Here is a 12500-nt window from a genome sequence, read left to right on the forward strand (position 1 = left end):
GGTTCATAGCTTAAGTGATTTTTCCGCCTTTGTGAATCAATTATCTTGTGACTCTTGTCAATGCCTTGTCAAGAGATACAACTCCCCCCCCCCCCTCTCTCTCTCTCTCTCTCTCTCTCTCTCTCTCTCTCTCTCTCTCTGCAAAATACCTTTACGAGCATGACCAATATCTAATCAGAAACTTTATCCCCCTTTCTTTAAGATTTTAAGATCAGGAAAGTGCATCGATGCATATATACACAAGACCAATCGAGATTTCTGACCTCTGCATAGGTTAATGGAGTCGTCCGCACACACACACACACACACATATATATATATATATATACATATATATATATATACACACATATATATATATATATATACATATATACATACACACATATATATATATATATACATATATATATGTAAATATCACCCACGAATGGCATTTAATACCGAATTCTATCTTGGGAATATATATCCACTTGGAATTCATTTTATGGTAACAGCTTCTGGCCGGGTGGTGATTCGAACCACCACCTGTACGGCTGGAAACTATGCTGGTAGGGACCCTACCGACTCAGCTTTCAAGAGAGACAAAAGTTTATGACAAGTCCCCCCTACATATTCCTGTCGAATTCAGAAATCTGTTCATAGACTTGAAATAGACCCATCTCCACCATGATAGCTGAATCGTGAGTTTGCAACACGTGGTTATTTTAATGAACATATATCACAAGCACACGTGATTTTCATTAACGTAAATATCACCCACGAATGCCATTTAATACCGAATTCTATCTTGGGAATATATATCCACTTGGAATTCATTTTATGGTAACAGCTTCTGGCCGGGTGGTGATTCGAACCACCACCTGTACGGCTGGAAACTATGCTGGCAGGGACCCTACCGACTCAGCTATCAAGAGAGACAAAAGTTTATGACAAGTCCCCCTACATATTCCTGTCGAATTCAGGAATCTGTTCATAGACTTGAAATAGACCCAGCTCCACCATGATAGCTGAATCGTGAGTTTGCAACACGTGGTTATTTTAATGAACATATATCACAAGCACACGTGATTTTAATTAATGTAAATATCACCCACGAATGGCATTTAATACCGAATTCTATCTTGGGAATATATATCCACTTGGAATTCATTTTATGGTAACAGCTTCTTGATAGCTGAGTCGATAGGGTCCCTGCCAGCATAGTTTCCAGCCGTACAGGTGGTGGTTCGAATCACCACCCGGCCAGAAGCTGTTACCATAAAATGAATTCCAAGTGGATATATATTCCCAAGATAGAATTCGGTATTAAATGCCATTCGTGGGTGATATTTACATTAATTAAAATCACGTGTGCTTGTGATATATGTTCATACACACACACACACACACACATATATATATATATATATATATACTAGTTCACATAAGGAAAATTAAAAGATTATGTGTCTATGTAAAAATTATCTAGAGTTTTGTCAGCTATTGGACCTCTTCTTAAAGAGAGAGAGAGAGAGAGAGAGAGAGAGAGAGAGAGAGAGAGAGACATACCAGAATGGTTAAAAAGAATGTTTTTAAACGAAGAAAACCCTTGCTCTGTGCATGGCATTCATGCGACATCAAATCACTACTTTGGGTAACACTCTCACTCCCTTTAACACACAGATTGTGAAATGATCTTTCTAATCAAACGTTAATAAGAAGCAAAGAGATCTCAGTTCCAGCCCCCTTTCTACAAGCACATGAAATATGAGCACAGAGCGTGAAAAATGGCTCTTCTAGGAGAAGGACACTCCAAAATTAAACCATTGTTCTCTGGTCTTGGGTAGTGCCATAGCCTCTGTACCATGATCTTCCACTGTCTTGGGTTAGAGTTCTCTTGCTTGAGGGTACATTCGGGCACACTATTCTATCTAATTTTTCTCCCTCTTGTTTTGTTAAAGTTTTTATAGTTTATATAAGAAATGATTAATGTTGCCTGTTCTTAAAATATAATTTTCCTTGTTTCCTTTCCTCACTGGGCTATTTTCCCTGTTGGGGCCACTGGGGTTATAGCCTCCTGGTTTTCCATCTAGGGTTGTGGCTTAGCAAGTAATAATAATAATAATAATTATAATAATAATAATAATAATAATAATAATAATAATAAATTGAAATACAAATTGCCCAGTCATTTCCATCTAAATTTAACACAGGAATATTTTTCGAATTATATATAGTAATGGCATTGTATGAAAAATAATTGTCAAACGAGAGAGAGAGAGAGAGAGAGAGATAGAGAGAGAGAGAGAGGCGTAGATTTCTTCCCCATCCATTTTAGTTCACACTATAATTCTTTATATATATTAGTAAGAAAAGTTGAATGGTAAAAAGAGGTGGACTAAAAGTCTTCAAAATTCCAAGATAATCAGAGTATGGCCATGCCATCATTCGCTTTATAGCTATTAGTAACACGAGAGAGAGAGAGAGAGAGAGAGAGAGGAGAGAGAGAGAGACGTAAGTTCCTTTCCCATCCCTTTCAGTTTACACTATTATTCTTTTAGATATATAGAGAAGTATGTCGTATTTCGAACATATAATAACAGAGAGAGAGAGAGAGAGAGAGAGAGAGAGAGAGAGACATACCAGAATGGTTAAAAAGAATTTTTTTAAACGAAGAAAAACCCTTGTTCTGTGCATGGCATTCATGCTACATCAAATCACTACTTTGGGTAACACTCTCACTCCCTTTAACACACAGATTGTGAAATGATCTTTCTAATCAAACGTTAATAAGAAGCAAAGAGATCTCAGTTCCAGCCCCCTTTCTACAAGCACATGAAATATGAGCACAGAGCGTGAAAAATGGCTCTTCTAGGAGAAGGACACTCCAAAATTAAACCATTGTTCTCTGGTCTTGGGTAGTGCCATAGCCTCTGTACCATGATCTTCCACTGTCTTGGGTTAGAGTTCTCTTGCTTGAGGGTACATTCGGGCACACTATTCTATCTAATTTTTCCCCCTCTTGTTTTGTTAAAGTTTTTATAGTTTATATAAGAAATGATTAATGTTGCCTGTTCTTAAAATATAATTTTCCTTGTTTCCTTTCCTCACTGGGCTATTTTCCCTGTTGGGGCCACTGGGGTTATAGCCTCCTGGTTTTCCATCTAGGGTTGTGGCTTAGCAAGTAATAATAATAATAATAATTATAATAATAATAATAATAATAATAATAATAATAATAATAATAAATTGAAATACAAATTGCCCAGTCATTTCCATCTAAATTTAACACAGGAATATTTTTCGAATTATATATAGTAATGGCATTTTATGAAAAATAATTGTCAAACGAGAGAGAGAGAGAGAGAGAGAGAGAGAGAGAGAGAGAGAGAGGCGTAGATTTCTTCCCCATCCATTTTAGTTCACACTATAATTCTTTATATATATTAGTAAGAAAAGTTGAATGGTAAAAAGAGGTGGACTAAAAGTCTTCAAAATTCCAAGATAATCAGAGTATGGCCATGCCATCATTCGCTTTATAGCTATTAGTAACACGAGAGAGAGAGAGAGAGAGAGAGAGAGAGAGAGAGAGACGTAAGTTCCTTTCCCATCCCTTTCAGTTTACACTATTATTCTTTATAGATATATAGAGAAGTATGTCGTATTTCGAACATATAACAACAGAGAGAGAGAGAGAGAGAGAGAGAGAGAGAGAGAGACATACCAGAATGGTTAAAAAGAATTTTTTTAAACGAAGAAAACCCTTGTTCTGTGCATGGCATTCATGCTACATCAAATCACTACTTTGGGTAACACTCTCACTCCCTTTAACACACAGATTGTGAAATGATCTTTCTAATCAAACGTTAATAAGAAGCAAAGAGATCTCAGTTCCAGCCCCCTTTCTACAAGCACATGAAATATGAGCACAGAGCGTGAAAAATGGCTCTTCTAGGAGAAGGACACTCCAAAATTAAACCATTGTTCTCTGGTCTTGGGTAGTGCCATAGCCTCTGTACCATGATCTTCCACTGTCTTGGGTTAGAGTTCTCTTGCTTGAGGGTACATTCGGGCACACTATTCTATCTAATTTTTCCCCCTCTTGTTTTGTTAAAGTTTTTATAGTTTATATAAGAAATGATTAATGTTGCCTGTTCTTAAAATATAATTTTCCTTGTTTCCTTTCCTCACTGGGCTATTTTCCCTGTTGGGGCCACTGGGGTTATAGCCTCCTGGTTTTCCATCTAGGGTTGTGGCTTAGCAAGTAATAATAATGATAATAATAATAATAATAATAATAATAATAATAATAATAAATTGAAATACAAATTGCCCAGTCATTTCCATCTAAATTTAACACAGGAATATTTTTCGAATTATATATAGTAATGGCATTTTATGAAAAATAATTGTCAAACGAGAGAGAGAGAGACAGAGAGAGAGAGAGAGAGAGAGAGAGAGAGAGAGAGGCGTAGATTTCTTCCCCATCCATTTTAGTTCACACTATAATTCTTTATATATATTAGTAAGAAAAGTTGAATGGTAAAAAGAGGTGGACTAAAAGTCTTCAAAATTCCAAGATAATCAGAGTATGGCCATGCCATCATTCGCTTTATAGCTATTAGTAACACGAGAGAGAGAGAGAGAGAGAGAGAGAGAGAGAGAGAGACGTAAGTTCCTTTCCCATCCCTTTCAGTTTACACTATTATTCTTTATAGATATATAGAGAAGTATGTCGTATTTCGAACATATAATAACAGAGAGAGAGAGAGAGAGAGAGAGAGAGAGAGAGAGAGAGACATACCAGAATGGTTAAAAAGAATTTTTTTAAACGAAGAAAACCCTTGTTCTGTGCATGGCATTCATGCTACATCAAATCACTACTTTGGGTAACACTCTCACTCCCTTTAACACACAGATTGTGAAATGATCTTTCTAATCAAACGTTAATAAGAAGCAAAGAGATCTCAGTTCCAGCCCCCTTTCTACAAGCACATGAAATATGAGCACAGAGCGTGAAAAATGGCTCTTCTAGGAGAAGGACACTCCAAAATTAAACCATTGTTCTCTGGTCTTGGGTAGTGCCATAGCCTCTGTACCATGATCTTCCACTTGATTACGTTTAGGGCGTACATTGTTATAAATTATTATTATTTTGACAGATAAAAGAGAAAAATCTTTTTTTTTTTTTTTCTGTAGAAAAACAATATCGATGAACTTGACGCATTTCTCAGCTGGTTAGTGAAGCTGGAATCTGGGACCTCATGCCAACCTGATTGGTGATAATGCTACGCTCTCTCTCTCTCTCTCTCTCTCTCTCTCTCTCTCTCTCTCTCTGCTACTTCGAAAAACACACGGACTGTTGCATGTTATCTATCTGTTAATGTTTTCATTATAATGTTCTTACTATTCTTAAAACATGGTATTATAATTGTTCATTACTTCTCTTGTACCTTATTTACTTCCTTGTTTCCTTTCCTCCCTGGGCCGTTTTTCCCTGTAGGAGCCCTTATGCTTATAGCATCCTGCTTTTCCAACTAGGATTGTAGTTTAGCTAGTAGTAATAGTAATAATTCCAGCTACGACTGTTACTAGCTTCGGTAATAATAATAATAATAATAATAATAATAATAATAATAATAATAATAATAATAATAATAACAATAAGGATAATAAAAATAATAATAATAATAAAGATAATAATAAAAATGATTATAATATATGGCCCCTACCACTCGGTAAATATATACAATCCACCAAAATCGTCATCTTAAAAAAAGCCATCATTACAAAATATTGGGAGAATCCGATTATACTGAGAGTAATAGTTCAGTCATAAATGGTGAGGATGCTCTTTGCGGAAAAAGGAAAATCAATATGGGATTGATAAGATTGCAGTATATTTTGGCCATAAACTGATTTGTCTTCCTTCCTATAACCACCTGTTTAATCGGATTGAGCCTATATGGGGTGAAGTTCTATCGAGAGAAGAAATCATTTCATTATTAGAGATTTGAAGGGACTTTTGCAAGAATGACTTGATGATATCACAGAAGAAAACGAGTAAAGCTTCTAGACATGCAGAGGCTGATATATGAATGGAGAAGTATTGATTAAAAAAAGTTCGAGTTATGGACGACTGGCGAAATCTAATCCAGGCCATTTGGGTCAATAGGCTTACGAGATGATACATACACACACACACACACACACATATATATATATATATACATATATATATATATATATATATATATATATATGTGTGTGTGTGTGTGTGTGCGTGTGTATATATATATATATATATATCTATATATATATACACACACATATATATATATATATATATATAGAACATAAACCAGTTTCAACTGAAAGAGCTATGGAAAGAATAATGATAGGAATAACACAAAGAGAAAAAGATCAACATGGATACCAGAACAAACTAAAGTAGAGGATATTCTAACAACTTGTAAGAAAAAGAAATGTACATGGACCGAACATATAATGAGAATGACTGATAATATATGGACATTAAGATTAACGAAATGGGTCCCTGGATATTGTAAAAGAAGCAGGGGAAGGAAGGGAAGACAATGGATTTACGAACTAAGAAAGTTTGCGGGTGTGGACTGGCATTAAAAGACCATAAACAGACGCAAGTGAAAAAACAGGATTGAGGCCTTTGTTCTGCAGTGGACTAGTAAAAGTTGATTTTATATATACACACATATATATATATATATATATATATATATATATATATATATATATATATATATATATATATATATATATATATATATAATTAAAAACGTATTCCTTTAGTCCTTGTGATCCTGTCTTAAACTGGGTGTTGCTCCAAACTTCATCTCCTGAATTTCCCTCCAGGATTTCTATCAACTGAAGATTCAGAAGGCCCCGGAAACTACGGACTGATGGACCAGGTGATGGCGTTGGAATGGATACACGACAATGCTCGTTACTTTGGCTGCATGAATGATTCTGTAACCTTGATGGGGTCTGGATCTGGAGGTATGAGCGCCAATCTACTCATGCTGTCGCCTAAGACGAGAGGGTCAGCCTACCATCCCGATGATCATGGTGAGGAGGTCTTTCCTATAATCCTGTTTTCATAAAGATCAATTTAATCGTACTGAGACGAAAGTTAGTGAAAGCAGGCGTCGCTAGATGGATAGATTTGTTAAATATTGTATTTCCTGTTATTCTAAAGCAAATATGGTGTTTCTTCCAATATGTGATCTACCAAAATCTGCGATCTACCGATCTGTGACAGTAATCTGCTATTTATGGCATTTGATCTACGAGTGAATCGTGCCGATCAGAAACATTAGAAGTTTTAAAAAATATCACGGAAATAAAGACCAACGGGGCAGGCGAGCGCAGCTCAATATGCACTGCTTGCTAGTACATAGGAGCAGTGATGTATTTTGTTCTTTGCGAGCGAAGCAACCCACGGCGGAACAAAAGACAAATCGGTAGATCACATATTGGAAGAACCCTTTAACAATTTTCGTGTCATTCCATTTATATATGTATCTTTTCTATTTCTGTCAGCCCTGCTGCACAGAGCAATTTCTCACAGTGGCACAGCATACAGTCCACACGCCATTGCCAAGAATGCTAAATTACAAGCCTTGAAACTGGGCAAAAAAGTTGGGTGCCCCACACAGACATCAGAAGTGTTGATGTCTTGCCTCAGGGTGACTTCTCCTGAAAAGATTGTGGAAGTTATACCATCCTTGTATGTAAGTATCCTTTGTGCGGGTATAGGATTTTCCTTTATTTGATTATTAGGATGTTTGAAATTATTTTATACTATCGGGGGGAGTGCAGTCATTTGAAAATTGAGATCGTCATATGCCTAAGATTAGTTCAAGCATCACTTCACTTCACTTCCACTCCCAGGTAGGCTTTCAGCCTGTCAGTGGAATCAGTTGTCTTCTCCACTCCATTCTGTTTTCAAAAATTCCCTCTCTTCTCAGCTGTTCAATTGTTGGCATGTTGTTCTTTGTCAAAATCTCTTCAATTCCATCCCTCCAGCGTTTACGTGGTCTACCTCTTGATCTCCTCCCATCAGGCGTCCAGTCCCATCTCTTTCCTGTAATTCTATTAAATGTCCCAGCCATCTCAGTTGTCCCTTCTCAATCTTGTTCAACATAGGAGATACCCCAACCATCCTTCTAAAATCTACATTTCTTGTTATATCTCTTCTTGTTTTGTGCATTATTGTTCTCAGGATTTTCATCTCTGAAGCTTGGACTCTGCTGCTGTCTTTGATGGTCATTGTCTAGCTCTCTGATCCATATGGCATGATTGGTGTTAGTAATCCTTCAAATATGGTTTTCTTTACTTCTATAGGTACGTATGCATCTCTCATAATTGGATAGAGTGCTCCACAGCATTTATTATATTTCTTTATTCGTTCAGTAATTTCTTCTTTGTTCTTAAAGCCGTTGTCTGTACACATACACCCTAAATACTTGAATGCGTTGGTGTCCTTAATTACCGTATTTCTTATCATGATGTTCGTTGGAGCTTGTTGTTGTTTGTTGATTGTTAATATTTCGGTTTTATTAATGTTCATCTTCAGTCCAGCTTCTGTTAAACAATCGTTCAAGGCTATCAATGCTCTTTCTAGTTCCTCCCGATCATATGTCCAGAAAGCAATATCATCAGCAAAAATCATGATGTCTCCCGAGATATTTATTCTTTCCTTAAAACTTCTTATAATTACATCTATATATGCAATGAACAAGAGTGGGGAAAGAACGCTTCCCTGCTTAACACCTGTTGTTACTCTAAACCAATTTTCATTCTTGTATCCAGTCCTTACATTATTCATACATGGTTCGTACGTGCTCTTTATTGCAGCTCCCAATCTACCGTCGAGTCCATAAACCTCTCCTAAGCACCTCCACAATTTGTTCCTAAGTACCGAGTCAAATGCCTTTTCCAAATCAATAAATGCTATATACAGTGGCCTATTGTATTCCCATGATTTTTCAATAACAAGCCTCAAGGCGAATATGAGATCTGATGTACTTCTGTCCTTTCTGTATCCATGTTGTTCTTCGCCTAGCTGAGGTTCAATGATGTGTCGCGCCCTTTTTTCTAAAATCCTCTCATAAAGTTTTGGTGCATGACATATGAGCGTTATACCTCTATAATTCTCGCATTTGCCTGAATCACCTTTACCTTTATAAAAGGGTACAGAAATATGTTTTCCCCAGTCTTCAGTAACCATGCTCTCTAACCAGAATGACAAGGTTAGGTCATATAATATCTGCTTTGCTAGGTCCCCTCCCTCTTTGAATAACTCAATTGGTATATTATCATACCCTGGGCTTTTCCCATTTTTCATCTCTTTCAAAGCATTTTCAAACTCATGATAAGTAACCACATCCTCCCTATTTTCTCTGTCAAATTGAAAGATATATTCTTCTTCATTTTCTTCTGTAGTTACATTTAGTAACCTATTGAAATAAGTAGTCCATTTTTCATTAAGTTCTGTAGCCGTGCCAATAATGTTTCCATTTTCATCCTTTATATTATATTGTTTTCTATTATCTTTCCTGTATGATTTAGCAACTGCAAAGATCATCTTATTTTTCTTGAGATCATCCCTAAATTCGCCTCCTAGTTTAATCCACGCATTTATCCGTGATCTTCTCTTAATCTCTTCTGATTGATTCCTAGAAGATACATATTTTTCTCTAGTCTGTTGGTTCCTTTCTTTCATCCATTTCCTGTGCATTTTGTTTTCAACCAAAAGAGTAAAAATAATGCATCTCTCACTTAATACGGTCTATATAGCCATATCTTTTTCTTCGAAGGATATTTTCATAAATTCAATTTCAACGACAAATCAGCAGAATTGGTAACATGAACTTTTTTAATAGGCTAGTTTAGTAAATTGTAAGGGTGGAATATGTTAAAAAGTGGACTTGTATACTGCAATCTTGATACAATGGGGATTTGAAGACAATCATGCTTAACTATGGTACTTGTTATCATAATTAATGTGATTAATTTAAGACGTTCTAGACCTTCTCACTAGATGAAAATATTAATTTTCTATTAATAACATGTTCTTGTGTGTCATTTCTTTTCAGAAAAAAGGCTAAACATAAGACAAAAATGAAGCAGACCTTAACTTATTCCTTATCTAATTACTCTTTTCTTTGTGGTGCTTCTTTACCAGCTTTGGGACGACGAACCAATGCCCTTCGCACCAGTTATAGATAAATGGCAAGGGTCGAATGCAGTCTTGCCAGACGAACCTCACCACCTTATTAGACATCGGGAATTCCTTCAAGTTCCTTGGTTGGTTGGCACCAACAAGGAAGATGGCGCCTTCAGAGTACAGGGTAAGTTATCAAGGTTAACAACTGAAATAGACTTATTAAGGGCATCAATTACATGAGAATTTTAGCCTTATATTAATGAAATAAGGTCATAGAAAAACATATTACTCAATGCATAATTATCAACGTCTTTCCACAGATATTTTGAAGGACTCGGTCCTTACGTCTCAGCTCAACACGCAATGGGATAAGTATGGGCCCATCTTGTTGGACCTGGATGAAACCTCTTGCAAGGATCCGGTAGAATTATCAAAGATAATCCGAAAATACTACATGGGCAAAAAGAAATTTGGATACGAATCTTCAAAGGAGTTTGTAGAGGTAAAATGCTAAATTATGATCACGAGAAAAGATTGTCATATAAATTTCTTCTTATTATCATTTTTATAATTTTTTTATTTTCTTTTATTAATCACAGTCTACAGAGTCTGGTGGGTTTAGTGTGAGATTCTGGGTACACCCAGGCTTCTTCTTCTTCTTCTTCTTCTTCTTCTTATTATTATTATTATTATCATTATTATCATTATTATTATTAGTAGTAGTAGTAGTAGTAGTATTATTATCATTATTATTATTACGGTAGGAGACCCTCTATTATGCATGTTTGATTGAAGACCATGACTGCCTCACTGGGTTAATTTTATGAGACATTTTCTATTGTTCTAGTCTTCTTTTCAAAAGCATTGTAATCTGCCAGCAACTGCGCTATTCTCATTTAAAGAGAGGATATGGATACCCATAAGTAAATGAGTTACGTCTTTTGCTTCAAAAGTGTACGAAAAACATTCGTTTATGCACGTCCATAAACGAATGTTTATATGTATGTACACAGTAGACAGTAGGTTACACTTTTGAAGTAAAGACGCAAATCATTGAAGATTATGGCGGCCTCAGTGGCCTTTATCTTGTAATTCAGCTTCTCAATCGCTCTGATGATTCTTTTCTCATCAGTACTGCATACTGCCAGTTACTGCTATGGTTATCGGTAGGTGGGAGAGCAGAAAAAAATTCTAAGATTCCACCAAAATTTTACTAAAAGTAAACTGTCAAATACAAAGTATAAATGAGTTTGGCTGCTACACGTTGCAAGATTTTGCCGGGTGTCTACTCTTATCTTCAGGCAAGAAGTGGATGGATGTACGCAGGGCAGGCTCTATTCATACGCCTCAGTTTGGTAGTCAAGTCGGGCACTGATCGCTGATTTGTCCCTGTGAGTACAGGCGGTGCCAAGTATAGGACAGAGCTGCTCTCCCATTGGCAGAGGTGCTCGCTGGGAGGGGGTCCGTCACAGTCAGGCTGCTAATACAGTACACTCAGAGTCATTGGAGTTAGATGAGGTCTGAGTAAGTCTGGGCTGGACTCCCAGTGCTGCGTGCTAATTGGCCAACATGTTACCTGAGGGGAGGTTTGGCATCAGGAAAGCCCAGGTATCGTGAGTCCCGAGCTCAGCCAATCAGGAAGCAGCTCAGGACTCACTGGACCTGGGATCTGAGTGGCAGAACAGCTTGCCTGACACCGAACCCTACTCAGGCAGCGTGTTGGCTTATCACGGCGCAGCACTGGGAGTTTAGCCTAGACCTACTCAGACCCCACCTCAGTAATTGGGAGAACAACTCCATCCCAGATTCTGTGCCGCCTCTGCTCAGAGGGACCAATCGGCGATCAGCGCCCGACTTGACTACCAAACTGAGGCGTATAAATCGAACCTGCCCTGCCTACATCCATCCACTTCTTGCCTGAAGATGAGAGGAAACACCCAGCACCCTCTCGCAACGTGTAGCAGCCAAACTCATTTAAACTTTGTATTTTACATTTTACTTTTAGTGAATTTCTAGTAAAATCTTAGGATTTTTTCTATGCATTATGCCCTCCCACCTACTCATCACCAACATAGCACAGTTACGAGCAGCATGCAGTACTGATGAGAGAAGAAAAATCAGAACGGTTGAGAAGCTAAATTACAAAATAGATGACACTGAAACAGCCATAATCTTCAATGAAACCTATCATTATTGGTATTATTAATATTATTATCATTATTATTATTATTATTATTATTTACAGATGATGACAGATCGTTTCTTCTTGTATCCAACGGATCATGCTACCAAAGACTATTCCTCGTACCTG

At 36.9% G+C, this 12500-nt stretch overlaps 1 protein-coding gene across 1 annotated transcript in view; it reads left to right on the plus strand.

Annotated features, from left to right (window-relative positions):
* The window catches only part of LOC137615776 (esterase 6-like), a 32022-nt gene that overhangs the window by 18157 nt on the left and 1365 nt on the right, over nt 1–12500 (plus strand). Inside the window, exons 5-9 of the mRNA XM_068345468.1 lie at nt 6874–7086; nt 7561–7751; nt 10208–10373; nt 10510–10691; nt 12435–12500. The exon at nt 12435–12500 is cut by the window's right edge and continues 106 nt beyond it. Of these exons, the coding sequence (XP_068201569.1) occupies nt 6874–7086; nt 7561–7751; nt 10208–10373; nt 10510–10691; nt 12435–12500 (818 nt within the window). The remainder of the gene's footprint in view (nt 1–6873; nt 7087–7560; nt 7752–10207; nt 10374–10509; nt 10692–12434) is intronic.

Source organism: Palaemon carinicauda, chromosome 22 (assembly GCF_036898095.1).
Source record: "Palaemon carinicauda isolate YSFRI2023 chromosome 22, ASM3689809v2, whole genome shotgun sequence".
NCBI classification, from domain to species: domain Eukaryota; kingdom Metazoa; phylum Arthropoda; class Malacostraca; order Decapoda; family Palaemonidae; genus Palaemon; species Palaemon carinicauda.